Source organism: Schizosaccharomyces japonicus, assembly GCF_000149845.2.
Source record: "Schizosaccharomyces japonicus yFS275 unplaced genomic scaffold supercont5.2, whole genome shotgun sequence".
Taxonomy (NCBI): Eukaryota; Fungi; Ascomycota; class Schizosaccharomycetes; order Schizosaccharomycetales; family Schizosaccharomycetaceae; genus Schizosaccharomyces; species Schizosaccharomyces japonicus.
Window position 1 is genome coordinate 3,468,199 of NW_011627861.1, and position 16,007 is coordinate 3,484,205.

The window sequence follows — 16,007 nt, forward strand, 5'->3', positions numbered from 1 at the left end:
AGGGTATTAAAACACTATCGGAAAAAAATACAAAAAGAACTACAAAGGGCTTAAAAAGACTTTCATAAGAAACATCACCAATAAGAAGAAGAATGATTACTAAGTTAGATCTTTCGTAATAAGGCAATATTTTCGAGTTCATTAAGTTTGACTAAATAGCAAATATGTACAGAAACAAAATGTAACAAATTGTAAAACACGACTTGCTTAAAAAATGAAGTATGTAGATATTGTGATTCCTCAATGTTTTCCAGGTTCGGTAAGTTTAAGGGCACAGTCAGAAAGAAGGTAACGACATCGTCTATTCCATAAACAAAAGTATTAAATGTAAATGCTATTTTCGGAGGGAAGTGAGAGTTTAATCGAGGCAAATGGTGCCTCTTGTTTAACCTGTAAAGCGTTTTTTGTAATTAAGGCTGTTGTTAGTAGAATGTTCAAATGCATTATGAACTTACAAAGAGTGTAGCTCATTGCTTGCACGGCGACGAGTCTGTTTGAATTAAGTGGAATAAGGTCATTAAAGGCAATTTCGCCAGAGCTTTCAAGTATAGCGGTTTTCGCAAATTCATAAAAGTTCAGTGTTTCATGTTCGACGTTTTGAGAACTAAATGTGGACATATCAGCCGCATCACTAGTGTTTATGTTTAATTCAAGCCCTTCATCTAACAAAGTGGTTAAGTGTCCATCCAATTCTTGGTCCTCATCGTTCACAGATTGCAGAGAAGGTAGCGCAAAGTCATACTTTGTACTCAACGCCGGACTTGATGTTGCATGCTTAGGAAAATGTGCGTCCAAGAGCGGTGTCGATATTAAATCCGAGCTTGTTAGTGTGTGATTTCTGCTGTGGGATCGAACGACGCTATTAGAGCGTGATGAAAGGTTCCATGGCATGCCCAGATCTGAACCATGGAGTGGCGCATCTCTGCCGAGTTCAATATCCGAAATTGTATCAGACATTTGTTTGCGTGCCTGTTCTGGAGAGCCAAGGGGTGAAGTTTTTGCTTCCTGAGTTTCTGCATTACCCAACGCCCTTTGGAGAAAACCACTAAGACGCGGATGAATACTTGCCCAGTCAAACGTAAATAAGTGATTATCTTGTTCATCATCATGCAGCCGTCTGCGTTGGCGCTCCCATTTTTTCTTTGACGCTTCTTTCATGCGTTCCACATAAGAATTGCGCCATTCCATTAACGTCCTTTGTGGGATTTCAGTATAGTCATCTGGACGCATGACCGGCAGGCGTCTACGTTTTCGGGCTGGTATAGATTTTGCTTTGTTTATCACTTGTTCGTCCTCCACTTGAACAGGAACGGGTAAGGGCTGTAGGTCCTCATCATTAATTTGCATTAGATTGACATGCACATCATCTTCTGGCAGTTGTAAATCACTTTTTAGGGATAGTTCCGTTTCCGACCGCGTATTTGGCGAAGTCAATTGAGGAGTTGATTCTCGGTCCGCTTTGGATGGAGCTTCTGTTTGCAAATCCAAGTCCAGATCCAGTGGTTCCTCTTCCAGAAAACCATTCATAAAGCTTTGATCAAGTTGAACTTGTTCTTGAGGAAGCAATTGATGTGACGAGTCATTTATTTCAAGAAAAGAAGAATCTGCTAGTAGCGTTTGATTCGAAATTGGAAGGTCCTTAGGTGAATCCGGATTAAGAAGTTTTGAGCAGTCTTCAAGCGAAAAAGACTGGTTTATATTAGCCATGGCAAGCTCGGGTATGAACGAGGGATCCTCCGGCAGTAAAAGTTGTGCGGAGCTTTCAAGGTTAGCATTTATAGTTACTTATGTTACGTGTAATTACGTACGTAGCCTTATTTTGTTTGGCATCAATTGTCTTTTTGGGTGCCGCTTTTACGTTGTCGACTTCGCGACGAATTCTGTGATGTAAAGAGGAAACTTGATCTACGTATCAAATTTGTGTTAATAAGAAGCTTATACGGCAATGCGAAATTGTTGTTGCTTACGATAGAAGAATCCGTATTGATGAGCCCAGACACGCGTAACGCCAATCATTAAATTGCTGCTAAGCCGAAGAGCAAGAGGTTGTGAAGAAAATGCAACGAATTTGCATGCTTTGTCTATATTTACAGAGTTTATATCGCGTTTTTGAAGTCGTTTTAAAGAGTGTTTTGAGCCAAGGGTTGCTGCAAGCCTGTCATAATTAATAAATGACATATATAAATTAATTCGTACCAAACAACTCCAATGCACCCTTTCTCTTTTGTAAGAATGTATTGATCGTAAAACATGGTTTTGGGCAAAGGACGCGTTGCAAATGAACCTTTATATAGTTTTACGCGACGCGTTTTTCATTTAACGCGTTTTCGCGTTGAAAATGGCTACATAGAAAGACAGAACAAAGTAAGTATGACCGTAAATACTGAATGCGTGAAGCCTTTCCATATAAATTTTAGTTCATAAAACATAATTCATTGAGTTTTATTGCATAGAAAATTGTACCAGCATAATCACTAACCGGAATATTCAATGATCAAGTATTCATAGTAAAGCAGTTTCCAGTAAAGCCCACGTATAAAACTACATAATACTGAGGTCGCCAAATTTCTCTTTGTAACCCGGAATATGGTAGTTACCAGTACGTACCATGTCAGAAACAATCTGCTCAACTTCAGCGGTGGCATCTTTCACGTCGTCAATTGTCAAGTCTGTAACCGGACGAGCCTTTTCAATATCCTGTAATGTCTTGTACAGCGAACTGAGTTCCTTTTTAACAAGAGCTGCTGTCTCAGCGGCATTTTTGTTTGCCTTTGCTTCAAAGGCTTCGATGATTTTCATTTGTGACGATAAATCAATCTTGACAGGCTTAAAGCGCTTAACATGAGACTCGATTTTGTCGACAATCTCTTTGTTGGAAAGAAGCTGACGATAATGTTTGAAATCTAAGGAAGTATCTTGTTCACGGAGTTTTCCCAAACGAGAAGCTGCTTCTGCATGTCGCGTTAAAAAGGCCTTTATTTGAACAGCAGTAGAGGGTTTGAGTTTATACTTTGCTACGACTTTGGCCCATTCTACAGGCACCTTTGTTGAAGGAGGCATATTTTCGGAATTCTGCCACTTCTGTTTTCGGTGTTGTCAACGTAACTTCAACCGACAAAAGTCCCCAGCAGTAAATATGTGGAAAAACGCGACATGATGACGCTTTACGACAATAATGTTAGATACTGATGGTGGAGGTTATAGACACTGTTATCGAAGGAATTGGTAACTTTTCCCGGTAATTGTGGGTTGTAGATAGTTCTAACGTTTACAATAAACTGTCAACAAATTTGTAGCGTAAACTCGTCTAGTGTTTTACGTGTCATGCACTCTACAAAGACGCAGACTGTATGTTAAATACATATCCAATTCGCTGATATCTTGAATAAGAAAAACTAGCACATTTATCCCCACAAACATCGCACACAAAAATGTATTTGTGCTGTCTCTTTAATAATAAGCAAAAAATCGGACTATGCTTCAATTGTGTAAATCAAAAAAGCCGGTTATGTCTATCGTGTCATTCATTACTCATAAGTGAAAGAGTAGCTGAAGAAGGAACTGGTTAGCATCGGCACCACCTAATTCATCTACTCCCGAAGACGGGCCTCCAGTTCGGCTCTGCGCTTTGCTCGAGCAGCTGCCACCTCTTCGTCTTTAGCATTGTATTTCAGAGTAAACTGTCATGGTTAGTTAGGTCACAACATTTGTCAGAATGATTAAATCGCTTACCTTGTTGAAGGGGTTGTCCGGGTGCTTTTGGAATTCTTTGTACATCAAATCTTCGTATTGGTTGAGACGCATACCGGGCTGTTCCTTACGAATTTCGGGAAGACGTTTTTCCTTGTACGCTGTGTATGCAGCCTTGAAACGACGTTCGGGGTGTCGTTCAAGCTCGTCTTTGCTCTTCTTATCCAAAGAAAGCAAGTCCAGAGCGTCGTCCAGATTGTGAGCCGAGAACGTTTCAACAGAAGGGATATCAAAACGACCACCCTTCTTAGCAGGCTGTTTCTTTCCCTTGTTTGGAAGCGAATCCATCTCCTCCTTCTCTAAACGAGCTCGTTCAGCTTTTCTTTCTGCGGCAAGTCGACGCTTTTCGGCCTCCTCTTCCTTCTTTCTGCTATTTTTTGCACCCTTAGACCATTTCTCTTCTTCTTGTGCTTCTTTCTTCATCCGCTCATCCTGAGCTTTTTTGGACTTCGCGGCCTCGGCCTTTTCTTGTCTTTTCTTGGGATTTGCCATCTTTGCCTTGCGTTTTAAGTGATAAAGTAGTTGGAAGAAGACAGCTTTGCGACGCGGGGTCGCGTCTCTTACTTAAATTGGGTTTATTACGTCATACCATGACACCGGAGGTGAAAGTAAATGTGGGATAGTCTCGCTTAGCCGATTTGGGCATGGAAAGCCGAAAACCATGTCCAGAAACGCGAATGGGAGTTTCCTCAATACAGCAATTGCTGCAAAACGACACGTTGAAAGGGTAACTCTTCGTTTATCTGGGGATCAATTAATGAAGTTCGTATGACTGCAAAGACTGATCTTTTTGATATACGCCTACGGAAGAGGCGGGAACGTTTTATCGAAAGATGGGTGACTTTCAGAGGGAAAATTACGGATTCAGTTTTAAAAATTTGATATAAATGGTTATGCACTGTTTAAGGAGGCATGTTAATTAAGCTGTGAATGCCTTTGGGAAAGCGTTTCTTGACTTTTTGTGAAGTTATGCCTGTATGAACCGTTGGGCGCAGCTTTACATTAGCATTTAAAGTATTCAAAATGACTGTTTTATCTACTGTTATTGTTGATTTTTACGTGGTTTGGAATGATTGTTACAGGCGAACTGACGGAATGAGCGGTTTTTTATATATGTATTTTACGTAGTCCGTTTTTAAACCCACTTTTGTCTGATTCGGTGAAATAATATGCTGCATATTGCTACTCTATAATTATGTGAGTAGCCTTTTTAGCATCAAGGTCAATCTTCTTGAAGTTGCCGAATTAGAACTTTCGTAATTTATTAAGGGAAATGCAAGAAAATGCATTATATAGTTCGCGTTGGTACTGTTGCATAATGCATGTTTGAAATTATTAGCGCTAATTCTTGAAAACCCAAGTTCAGTATCTAAATAGGCTATTGAAAAAAATGCTTGGAGCAGCAATAAATCTCTTCTATACTTCTCTTCCATCTCGGTATACAGTTGATAATCACCTTTTCTATGGGAAAAATTATCATTGATTTTTTTTAGACATTTTTTTTTATTTTTTATTTTTAGTTAACAAAAATGTCTTTTCGGGGGACATCGTATTTGAACATATTTAGAATTAATTTTGAGTATCAGTCCGCGTAAGAGTAAATTGATACACAATACTTCTACTTTCAGCTAGTTAAATTTGGCTGAGAGCCACCCCGTAGGCATTGTGAAAATAACAGGCTATCTATCAACTTATTGAATGCAATACCTTCAAATTATCATATCCCACAAGATCAGCAAATTACTAAAAACAAAGCTTTCGTAAATATCAAGTAATAGGATTTTACATTTATGTATTTACAATTTTTTCATGAAGTGTGCAATTAGTGCCGTCTTCTTAAAAATGTTTATTTTTCTAAATTGATCAGTATAACACATTGAACAATATATCAACTAATTTCTTGATAAATCCAAATTAAGCCTCTATCATGATTTAAGACAAAATGGTGTCTTATTTAATGAGGGAATTTTAAGATTCAAAAGTAATCCAACCATAAAGATAATTACGATAGAAAAAAGAGTTTGTAAAGAACCATAGGCATTATATCACAAATAATAATTAGGTACTAGTGATTATTTCTTTAACCGGCAGTTCACTAAAATTTCTTGTTCATATCATAATGAAATAAAACGTACTCAAAAACGCATGGATTCACTACGACCGAAGCTCACCCCCTTCACACGTCTATCGTTCTATCGTTGCATATAGGCTTCCCTAAGGCTACCTTGTAGCATCGTATTCTCGCGGAAGTCAGCCATTACCACTAATTCTTCTGGCAAACATGATGCCTAAAAAGTTAATATTTTACGAGTTTTACTAATTTAAATGATAGAATCGTAGCTTATCCTTATTAAATCTTCACCATAGCTTCTCAAAGTCCATAACCTGTAAGCAATAACGAAATCAATACGAGTGACCAACAACAGTTTCCTTTCGTAAAATACAATTTCCCAACCAATCCATGTCCTTTTAATCGTATGTCCCCTCAACCACAATCTAATGATAACAACATTTAGGTTAGATTAGTAAGTTCATTTTCTTTTGCCATCACCAATGGGTGAGAAAGAAGCGTTCGTAGGGTGTACTTGCTGTCCTCTACCAAACACTTAAAAAAAAACAGGGAAATGAAGAGAGACTGATAGTTGATATGGGAAATGAGTTTTCGTTAGATGAATTGAAAGCTGCAATTCGAAAAAATCAAGAGAATGCAGGTAAAGAGAGTTCGCCCAACTCAAACAAGGTCATTGAGCTCGCGCTGAAGTTTTTGGACGAGAAGCGCAAGGAACCTCATTGGTTTTGTGATAGGAGACTCAGCATTGCTGTAAGAGAATGTCTTTATCTTTTCTCTTTTCAAGTTGAAAAAAAAGTTCTCAGCTGGCTAAAGGTGCATATGACTAATCGCCTTAAATCATGTCCTTCGTGCATTCTGGCTTATTATAAATTGAAACAAGAATTCGGTAATATATGCATAGATGTCTTTCACTACACTAAAGAATCCCTAAGTCTTGTATTAAAGCGCATACAAGATTGGGACATTGAAAGACTTGTACAACTTCTTAAAACCAGTCCAAAAGTTGATTCGACTCCTAATTCTAAACCAATTCTTTGTGCATTTTATGAAATCTTATACTCTGTTGAGCTACTACAGTCACCAACACTGTTCGATTTATTTCGCGTTCGGTTTACTGAATCTGGATTTTTACGATTGTCTAAAAAACTGGTTCCCGGCGTTGTGTACCTTCTTTTCTCAGAAGATGTGAAGCTTCGAAAATGGGCGCACGGTAGTTTTAACAGCCTTGAGATTGTTTCAAGCGAAGAATTCATGCCGCTACAAGGCCCGTTTTTGCAGGCAATGGATCAAATCTGCGATGAAAATTCTCAATCATCCCTCACGGTTTTTTATCAAGCCTTACGTACACTACTTTGTCACATTCACAAGGACTATTTTCTTTCCTTACAAAGTTCTGAACATGATGTCGTACAATTTTTTTTCACAAAAAGGCAACCATCTACATTGGGAGAATTTGCAGCATACTTACAGTGCTTTCAACAGCTTCTCAAGGTCTTTGAAAAAAAAATCTGGACTATCTACTCACAAAAATCCGCGCTGAAGTACTTAGAGGATTTGTTACAGAGCGAAATCTACACTAAGTGGATCACCGAAGTCTCTCAACCAAGCGACGTAGTTACGTTTGACGGAGTTTTCTCGTGGGCGAAATATTTTATATCAAGTCTTCCCATTTTAAATAGTTTGAACGCTGTACTTAAGCTGTTAGAACATTTCATTGAACTTTATAAAAGCTGTAATGATAATGGTGTTAACCATTCTTCACTGCTTGAAAGTATCTGTGAGTGTTTTCAACTACTGTTCAATGAGTTTTTGAAAGGTGCTGGAAATTCGAACAACTTGCACGAAATTGATTACTCGGAACTTCAAGCTGTATCTACGTCCACATACGATCGTTTCTTTGATTTATTGGACTTTGAACATGAAACCAGTATTGATTCAGAAATCGTTTACTCGACGTTCGGGTTTGAGATTGAGGATGGATGTTTTTATTTTGTGCAAAATGCACTACTGTCTTGTTAACAAAATAAACCTTCCCTGTTTAAATACAAAAATTGCAGAACAGTCCTTTGAAGGCTTTTGGAAACATTTGAAGGATGTTTTAAAGGACGAACGAGTAACACTCGCCAGCACATTACTGTCTTCTGTATCTGAAGTAGCATTGGCTGATGAGCTTGAGACGAAATCCGGAGAGACTGATTATGCCGAACAATTTCACTTTATGCTCGATAGTTTTCGAACCGCTTTAGGTGGAATATTAAACTCACTTCAAGATTGGAGTCTTTCTTCTCAAAGTTCGTTGATTAAAGATATCCGAACATGTCGATCGTTATTTTCGCTTTCTTGTAGCCCAATAAAGGATATATCTTCAACAAGTCTGTTTGTATTGAAGACAGCACTCGATTGTGACAGTGTCGAAGACATGCTCCATAAGCTACTTGAGGATCACTTCTCCGAGATATTGTCGGCTTTTAATACGAACTTGGATGACTGGACACGAATTAAAACATTCCGGCCCGCACGATATCTGCTTCGTTATGCCAAGATAATTACAGACACTTTCTGCAATCGTTGTAATGGACTTATCGTGGTGGAAAATAAGCTTAGAGTTATAGAGACAAATCGCAGGGCAATGACCACTTTCTGGTCTAACATTTGGACAGTTATGGCTTCTGTGTTCTTACGTTCTTTGTATTGGCCGGCGAAACATTCTCGTGTTTTGTTAATCGACTTTATGCGTGACACTTTGGAATGTTGTTTGTCTTTACTAGACAACTTGAAAGATTTTGAGTATTTTATGAAAGGCGAAGAGCTAAGTAGCTCAACACCGTCTTCATCCTCTTTTGAGCAAACCGAACTGAGCTCGAAAATGATTAGCAATTTAAAAGAACCCTTGGGGACACTATGCTACTGGCTTAAGTTAAATGATGAAGCACTCCTTTGCAATGTCGTAGCGATTATCTGCAAAATGTTGAGAGCGTGCAAGCGTGTCGAACTCCCCATGAGTCTTAATGTTGTTTCAATGATCGAAAAGTACGCTAACAGCTCGAAAGACCATCGCACAATCCTGACAAAATCAGAACGCGAGGATTTGTTATTTGCCCTTGCTCCCTACCTTCCTGAGCCAGCAACTGATGACGATGTTATCATGCTCCCAGAAGTTAATACTGTAATCGATGATTCTATTCTTGAAGACGAAAAGACGGCTGTTAAATCTCCTGAACTGGACAAACACGTTCCAGTCATAGAAGTTGAAGATGAACAATTTCAATTGCCTGCGCTACCCTCAGTATCTCCGCAATTACCTTCTAATACACTTAAAAGTGATACAAAAAACAAAACCAATACTTTTTCGATTTCTGCTGACATCATTAACAATGCAAAGAAGCTGAACGAAAGAAGTGTTACCTACTCAGCTAAACGCCAACCTGTAGTGATAGAACGAAAACCAAAACCGCCGGCGTCTACATTCAACTTGAAAAAGGCAAGTGCCTCCAGTACTCTCAAGCAATTGAAACAAAACTTTCTTCAGAGTCGTGGACCAGTTACCAAGTTTGGCTCATTACCCGGTAGGCCAAATAGCGTACTTAACCGCAAACCACCAGTGGCCTCTGCCAGTACAAGCTCATCTGACTCATCCGATTCTGAAGGAGAGAAGCCGTCTGATGGTCTGTTCTCTTTGATTAAAGATGTTGACACCAGTACGACAAAAACGGTGGCCCCAAGAAGAGGTATCCAGCTGCTTGATCCGTCGTTTTCTGTTGCTAAAGGTGGTTCTCATCCTGTTCAGCAAAGAAGAACAATTCAGCAAAGTGCTCAAATTACAAAGGCACGCCTTTTCCCTGATGTTTCAAAGTTTTACAAAACTCTCCTTTCTTGGAACCCGGCTTGTGATTCTGAGATACCACCAACCGAAGCTATTGCACCGTGCAAACGAATTTCAGCAACGTATACGTCGGTTGAGAATTACATTAATACATTCGAGCCTTTGCTGTTTCACGAATTATGGGCTCAAATGGTACGTTCTAAAGTTGACAATAATTCCCCGCCTGTAGAAGTCCAACTTTTAAGTCGAAGTACTGTTGATGCATTCATTGATTTGTTCGTCGTGGCGCCCGACAGTACTTTAGGTCTTGGTATTGGTGATTCTGATGTTTGCGCCATGTCTAAATCAAAGAATCCCTCTCATCCATCTGCTGGAGAACCTGCATTTCTTGTAAAAGTTCAATCAATAACGAAGAAGAAAAGTGGATTAGAAGTAACGTTGCGTACACTTCCGACTGTGAGTGCGATGCAGCTCTTCCGACCCAACCTTTCATTCTACGTTCAGAAACTATTCAGTATTACGACAAACCTTCGCGAGTATTCGTCCCTTCGTGCACTGTCATTTTACGATGTTTCTGAAGACATTATCAAAGCCCGTTGCAATCCATGTGACCTTTCTTTGCAACCGCCGCAATTAAAGCGTGTCATGGAATCGTATCACGTAAATGAACCGCAAGCTTTAGCTATACATGCTGCGTGTGCTAGAACTGGTTTTACTTTGGTACAGGGTCCCCCCGGTACAGGAAAGACTAAAACAATTCTTGGTATCGTCAGTGCCCTTTTGACTTCAGGAGGTCAAGGACGACGATTCGATGCCCCCGGACAGAATGGAAACACTCAACCTGGCACAAAGAAAGTTCTCATTTGTGCGCCCAGTAACGCAGCCATTGATGAAATTCTTCTTCGTCTAAAGGATGGCATATTTGACCATGAAGGAATAAAGTTTAAACCTAAAATTCTTCGTGTAGGATACTCGGAATCTATCAATCCTCATGTCAAAGAATTTACACTAGACGAAAAAATGCAAGAGCAAATGCAGGTTCTTAACTTAAAAAAAAACCAAGACAATGGAGAATCAATGCAGGTTAGAAAGCGCCACGATGAAATCTTAAAAGAGCGTGATGCTCTTCGTGCTCAACTGGAAAAAGCAAGAAACTCCGGTATAAATGATCCAGCTGTGGAAATGAAACTGAGAGAGGTAATGAAGACGAAAAATCAACTCGAACAGCGTTTGGACGATATGCGTAGACAGCAGGGTATTGCAAACCGAAACATGGATATTGCGAAGAAGCAAATTCAAAGTCAGTTGCTTAAAGATGCTGAAATTATCTGTTCCACTCTATCTGCTAGTGGCCATGACATACTACTGAAATCCGGAATTTCGTTTCCCTCGGTCATCATCGATGAAGCAGCTCAAGCTGTTGAGTTAAGTGCTCTTATTCCCTTAAAATACGGATGCGAACGGTGCATCATGGTTGGTGATCCTAACCAACTTCCCCCTACTGTTCTTTCCAAAACGGCATCACAAAATGGCTATTCCGAATCGCTGTATGTTCGCATGCATAAACAAAATCCAAACTCTTCTTTCCTCTTGAGTATTCAATACCGTATGCATCCCGAAATTAGTCGATTCCCAAGCTCGTATTTTTACGGTTCACGCTTGCTCGATGGACCAGACATGCAGAAGCTTACCGCTCGTCCGTGGCATCACGATCCTACTTTTGGTATTTATCGTTTCTTTGATGTGCGAACAAGAGAATCATCCTCCATCACGAAGTCCGTTTACAATCCTGAAGAAGCTAGCTTTGTGCTTACGCTCTATGACAAACTTGTTCAGGACTATATCAACGTGGATATGGAGGGAAAAGTTGGTATTGTCACTCCCTATCGTCGACAGCTTCAAGAACTACGTATGCAGTTTGAACGTCGTTACGGTCCACTTATTTTCAAGCGTGTTGACTTCAATACTGTAGACGGTTTCCAAGGTCAAGAGAAGGATATTATCTTATTCTCTTGTGTACGTGGTGACATGGGCGGAGGAATCGGTTTCTTGAGCGATACTCGCCGTCTTAATGTTGCTCTCACCCGTGCCAAATCCTCGCTGTACATTATTGGTAATGTTGGTACTCTTACCAAGGACAAGATGTGGTCCGCTTTAATTACAGACGCTCAAACACGCTCGTGTTTGGTGACTTCGTCTATAGACCAACTGCGTCGCAGCCAGTCATATGCCATTCAATCAAGCCAATCCATTCAAACACCTAAAGCTATCCCCTCTTCCGCGATTTCCTCACCAATCTCTGCCCCATCTCCCATTCCACGTTCCCTTTCCTCGGCTTCTGCTCCCCCAAAACAATATACACAAACAAATGCTTCCCCACAGGCAAATTCGTCAAAGTTAGGTTCTCAAAAACGTCCGTCCATTGCACGCAAGCACAGCGAGAGCAAACATGAAAAGAAAAGAAAGACTTCAGAGGAGTATTCATCTAGGCACGGTCATAAAAAACGAGACAAGGAGTCTCATCAGGATTCTCCGAACCGCTTTTTGTCGCCAGTTTCCCAGACACCTGCAACAGGGGCGTCGCCGACACCGTTGCCTTCAGCAAGTGGAATGCATCCAGCTCGCTTGCAGCGGCTGCAGGAACCCCAGCCAATTGCTCCTGTAGCACCTCCACGCAAGCTTAAGTCGAAGCTTGCTCTAGCAGCTTTGGCCCGTGGATTTACACCTAACGGTCGTGCCGAAAAACCTAAACCCTCAGGAAATACTTGATGAGGACATTGGGTATTCCTCCTTTTTGTGCACTCATTTTTTCACAACTCACCACCCTCTTTATTCTTCGTCTCCATGAACCGCCTACGGACCCTCCCTCCTCTTGTCTTACTGTTCTTACTTCGCATTCTGTGTCGGCTGAATCACATAGTCCTCGCTTGCGAGAACTTTATCTGAGTTTAATTTCGTTAACGAATCCATTTTTGAGCCCCACGACCCCCACTCTATTCTACAAAATTAGGGTAGGGCTGTGACACGCTTTCGCTGACAAGTTTACCACCACAACACACTACGTCTTCTTACGAAAAACAAGACACGATGAAGGTCGAAGTTTGCTCGTTCTCTGGCGCTAAGGTCTACCCCGGCTTCGGCCGTCTCTACGTTCGTGGAGACAACAAGGTCTTCCGCTTCGTTAACTCCAAGTCCGAAAGTTTGTTCTTGCAACGCAAGAACCCCCGTCGTCTTTCCTGGACCCAACTCTACCGTAGCATGCACAAGAAGGGTGTCTCGGTTGAGCAAGCTAAGAAGCGTACTCGCCGTACTGTCAAGCACCAACGTGGTGTTGTCGGTGCTGACTTGAACGTCATCAAGGAGAAGCGTAGCCAACGCCCCGAGGTTCGTGCTGCTGCCCGTAGCGCTGCCTTGAAGGCCCACAAGGAGAAGAAGGCTGCTTCCGAGTCTGCTAAGAAGGCCAACAAGGCCAAGGCTGCCGCCTCTAACGCTCGTGGTCAGGCTCGTCATTAGAAATAAAATGCCTAGAACGAGGATGTGTGGGGTGCTCAGGGATGGTGGCGGTAAGGCGATGCTTATTGTGTCGTGGGGTCCAATCAGGGGGGAGCTAAATTGCGGAGGAGGCGAACATGTGTATTGTTTATTTTTTTACTGGACGGATTCGGAAAGGGATGAAATGCGACATGCGACGCGAACTATTTTGGAGTGCACTGAACAAGCTGGTGCTCGGCAGGGCACTCGAGTTGCCGCAGAAGCGACGTAGCGCCCTCGACGTCTCCAATGCTGTAGTCCACCCATGCTTCGCCCTCTGTGGCTCGAATGATGGGAGTCGTTGAAAGCTTGGGTGCTTCTGTGTTTTGCTTGACTGTCACCTGAACCGCACGTGCCGGCTCACGTGCAGGGGCCTGTGCGCGCGTTACACTGCTATTAGCGATGTCACGTGCTCGCTTCGATTTTTCATCAACATGACGTAAAGTAGGCCGCAGCTGGGAGATGCCACGGACGGGGACGATGTGGAGTTGGCCGTTACGGAAAACGCCGACCATGAGTTTTGTTGCTGGTGGCTGCAGACGACTCGACAGCACCTGCTGGTTTAAGGGCTGTTCCTCGGATCCGAACCGAGTAGCTTTTTCGGGATCGTAGTACTTGCTCGTAAGGAGGGGCATGTCGACCTCCATCCAGCCGGTTTTGGGCTTAATCCGAACACCGGTGGCCACCTCGCCCGTCTGAGTGTTGTAGGGACGATTAGCGGACCGAAGAGGGTACTGGTTGAGAATAATGTTGTTTCGTAAGGCGGGCGAGAAGAAAATGGGACACGACTTGACGACAGGATCGGCAGAAGCCTCGGACCGTTTGTCGTCTACCGGAGTAGACGGCTGCGATGCTGCATCTTCATACTCTGAACCGGCCATGGTCGTCGTGGTTGAAAAGCAAAAGATTTGGTCGAGAAGGCGTTGCTGCGGTGTAGTGTGGTGCAGTATGTTACAGTTCGTTAGCAATCCAAACGGCACGTTATTTTCGATTAAAGGAGGTTTGCGTGCTCGGTAAATACATTTTAAGCTGTGCAGTACGACATCGTTATGCTGGATAATGAGGACCGCGGTTGCATAACGGACTGTTCCGCAGCACACCGCACTGCGCTGCGGCAATTAACGAATTCTTACGCAATTTATTGCATCCGCCTGTGTGATTTCCACAGGCCCTGTCTCTGTTTCTTCCTGACGAAACCACCCATGTTGTCTTTAAGTGCTCGGCGTCCCATACACCTGTCAATGTTCCAACGCACAGGCAGCATTGTGCGTCGTTCTGCGCTTGGCAGCGTTTTTCGCCGCGGCATTTCCATCCAACCGATGACGCCTCAGGAAAACGCCGAAGAACTGGCTCAACAGCGGGTCCACCGACCCAATTCTCCTCATTTGACTATTTACCAACCCCAGCTCACCTGGTACCTGTCCAGTGCCCACCGAATTACCGGTGTCGCTCTTTCAGGGACACTATATCTGTTCTCTACCGCTTACCTTCTCGCTCCTGCCTTCGGCTACGGCTTCGATTCGAACATGATCGCCCATGCAGTGAGCCAGGTCCCTGTCTGGCTCAAAGTCCCAGCTAAATTTATTGTCGCGTATCCACTAGCATTCCACATGTTCAACGGTTTCCGCCATTTACTGTGGGATTCCATCCACGAGCTGACCTTAAAGGGCGTGTATCGAACCGGCTACTCTGTGCTGGCGCTTTCTGTTCTCACAGCGGCATATTTAGCTCTACTGTAAAGTTGGTTTAAGGACATTTCCTTGACCCTCTGTCGCTCCATCGCTACGTGCTGCGACGACAAGGACCACTACGACGACTACGACTACTAATGTAATGATTGCAAATGCCACAGATACAAATTGCTTGAGTTGTTTTCTTTTGGGATCGGCTCCCTATTGCAATTAAGGTTACCCCACCGGGCACCCATCCCCGCGCACTTCTCGCTACAGAACGGCCCCGCTCCACTTTATTTAACATCCGTCGATCTCTGACAGAGCCCTGCCATTGCATTAACCTATCTAACGGTAACGACGAAGAGAAAGGGTGTTGTGACGCAACCAGGTACGGTGTTGAGGGTTGTGGTTGTGACGGTGACCCTTGCCAATACCACGGGACTTCTTGCCAATGGAGGTAAGACCACGGGCCTCACGGTGCTTGTGAACGGCGTTGCAGATCCAGTTGATGCGAGGATCACGACGGACGGCCTTGTGGTTGGGATCGACAAGAATGACCTCGTAGAACTTGTAGGTAGCGTCTTGGTTGACCCAGTAGGAGTTCAAGACACGGAGGTTGGCACAGTGACGACCAACACGCTCCTCAGCAGTGCAGCGGAGGGAGCGTTGGTACTTGAGCTCGCTGACACCTTGGTTGACGGGCTTGCCCATAGTTTGACCCTTGGGGACAGGGCGCTTACGACCACCACGACGAACACGGATGCGGTAAATAACGTAACCTTGCTTGGCCTTGTAACCCAAACGACGAGCCTTGTCAGGGCGGGAGGGCTTGCTGGCACGGTGAATAACGTTCAGCTGGCGGTACTCCCAGGCACGCACACGAGACAAGAACAAGTTGACATCGGACTGCTTCTTCTTAGCGAGCTCTTCCAAATATTTGTAAGCACCCATTTTTTACGCTCTGGTTCGTCTGGTTAGGAAGGCAAGTGTGTGCAAACGACAGGCGCCCTGGTGTTGTGTCAGGTGCGTACTGTGTGCCGTGACTGCTAAAATAGCGGGATAGCGAGATGCAGTGTGCGTCTTGAAGGCGTTTAACGAATGCTACCGAAGAATGATATTCGATTTAACGAAATCATGTGTCGTCCCTAAACACAATAAC

The 16,007-nt window shown here is 42.9% G+C and overlaps 8 protein-coding genes across 8 annotated transcripts; 3 read left to right on the forward strand and 5 right to left on the reverse strand.

Moving 5' to 3' along the window:
• Positions 1–74: 74 nt before the first annotated feature.
• Positions 75–2,446, reverse strand: SJAG_03926 (meiotic cohesin complex subunit Rec8). The gene is made up of 5 exons (XM_002175012.2): positions 2,197–2,446; positions 1,968–2,155; positions 1,809–1,905; positions 456–1,759; positions 75–416 (listed from the first exon to the last, which is right to left on the reverse strand). Exons 1-5 carry the CDS (start codon positions 2,250–2,252, stop codon positions 322–324), a joined length of 1,740 nt encoding a protein of 579 aa, XP_002175048.1. The 5' UTR covers positions 2,253–2,446; the 3' UTR covers positions 75–321.
• Positions 2,381–3,173, reverse strand: SJAG_03925 (F0-ATPase subunit D). Its single transcript, XM_002175011.2, has one exon. It carries the CDS (start codon positions 3,058–3,060, stop codon positions 2,542–2,544), a length of 519 nt encoding a protein of 172 aa, XP_002175047.1. The 5' UTR covers positions 3,061–3,173; the 3' UTR covers positions 2,381–2,541.
• Positions 3,107–4,306, reverse strand: SJAG_03924 (HMG-box). The gene is made up of 2 exons (XM_002175010.2): positions 3,733–4,306; positions 3,107–3,680 (listed from the first exon to the last, which is right to left on the reverse strand). The coding sequence occupies exons 1-2, from the start codon at positions 4,240–4,242 to the stop codon at positions 3,591–3,593; spliced, it is 600 nt and encodes a 199-aa protein (XP_002175046.1). The 5' UTR covers positions 4,243–4,306; the 3' UTR covers positions 3,107–3,590.
• A 2,091-nt stretch (positions 4,307–6,397) lies between these two features.
• SJAG_03923 (helicase sen1) lies at positions 6,398–12,503 on the forward strand (the record flags this gene model as incomplete). Its single annotated transcript, XM_002175009.2, has 2 exons — positions 6,398–7,802; positions 7,894–12,503. 2 exons carry the CDS (start codon positions 6,398–6,400, stop codon positions 12,411–12,413), a joined length of 5,925 nt encoding a protein of 1,974 aa, XP_002175045.1. The 3' UTR covers positions 12,414–12,503.
• Positions 12,504–12,590: 87 nt separating this feature from the next.
• On the forward strand, positions 12,591–13,180 carry SJAG_03922 (60S ribosomal protein L24). Its single transcript, XM_002175008.2, has one exon. The coding sequence runs from the start codon at positions 12,732–12,734 to the stop codon at positions 13,155–13,157; it is 426 nt and encodes a 141-aa protein (XP_002175044.1). The 5' UTR covers positions 12,591–12,731; the 3' UTR covers positions 13,158–13,180.
• On the reverse strand, positions 13,161–14,143 carry SJAG_03921 (DNA-directed RNA polymerase III complex subunit Rpc37). Its single transcript, XM_002175007.2, has one exon. It carries the CDS (start codon positions 14,054–14,056, stop codon positions 13,340–13,342), a length of 717 nt encoding a protein of 238 aa, XP_002175043.1. The 5' UTR covers positions 14,057–14,143; the 3' UTR covers positions 13,161–13,339.
• A 101-nt stretch (positions 14,144–14,244) lies between these two features.
• On the forward strand, positions 14,245–15,688 carry SJAG_03920 (succinate dehydrogenase cytochrome b subunit). Its single transcript, XM_002175006.2, has one exon. The coding sequence runs from the start codon at positions 14,378–14,380 to the stop codon at positions 14,912–14,914; it is 537 nt and encodes a 178-aa protein (XP_002175042.1). The 5' UTR covers positions 14,245–14,377; the 3' UTR covers positions 14,915–15,688.
• SJAG_03919 (60S ribosomal protein L15) lies at positions 15,105–15,893 on the reverse strand. The gene has a single exon (XM_002175005.2). The coding sequence runs from the start codon at positions 15,797–15,799 to the stop codon at positions 15,194–15,196; it is 606 nt and encodes a 201-aa protein (XP_002175041.1). The 5' UTR covers positions 15,800–15,893; the 3' UTR covers positions 15,105–15,193.
• Between the last annotated feature and the right edge of the window lie 114 nt (positions 15,894–16,007).

Excerpts from the sequence above, each read along its gene's own strand:
- SJAG_03926 (XM_002175012.2), bottom strand. The coding sequence starts at position 2,252 with ATGTTTTACGATCAATACATTCTTACAAAAGAGAAAGGGTGCATTGGA. Across the intron at positions 1,906-1,967 it reads TCAATACGGATTCTTCTATC|ATCAAGTTTCCTCTTTACAT; the intron begins GTAAGCAACAAC and ends TTTGATACGTAG. Across the intron at positions 1,760-1,808 it reads GCCAAACAAAATAAGGCTAC|CTCCGCACAACTTTTACTGC; the intron begins GTACGTAATTAC and ends TAACCTTGAAAG.
- SJAG_03925 (XM_002175011.2), bottom strand. The coding sequence starts at position 3,060 with ATGCCTCCTTCAACAAAGGTGCCTGTAGAATGGGCCAAAGTCGTAGCA.
- SJAG_03924 (XM_002175010.2), bottom strand. The coding sequence starts at position 4,242 with ATGGCAAATCCCAAGAAAAGACAAGAAAAGGCCGAGGCCGCGAAGTCC. Across the intron at positions 3,681-3,732 it reads CGGACAACCCCTTCAACAAG|TTTACTCTGAAATACAATGC; the intron begins GTAAGCGATTTA and ends TAACCATGACAG.
- SJAG_03922 (XM_002175008.2), top strand. The coding sequence starts at position 12,732 with ATGAAGGTCGAAGTTTGCTCGTTCTCTGGCGCTAAGGTCTACCCCGGC.
- SJAG_03921 (XM_002175007.2), bottom strand. The coding sequence starts at position 14,056 with ATGGCCGGTTCAGAGTATGAAGATGCAGCATCGCAGCCGTCTACTCCG.
- SJAG_03920 (XM_002175006.2), top strand. The coding sequence starts at position 14,378 with ATGTTGTCTTTAAGTGCTCGGCGTCCCATACACCTGTCAATGTTCCAA.
- SJAG_03919 (XM_002175005.2), bottom strand. The coding sequence starts at position 15,799 with ATGGGTGCTTACAAATATTTGGAAGAGCTCGCTAAGAAGAAGCAGTCC.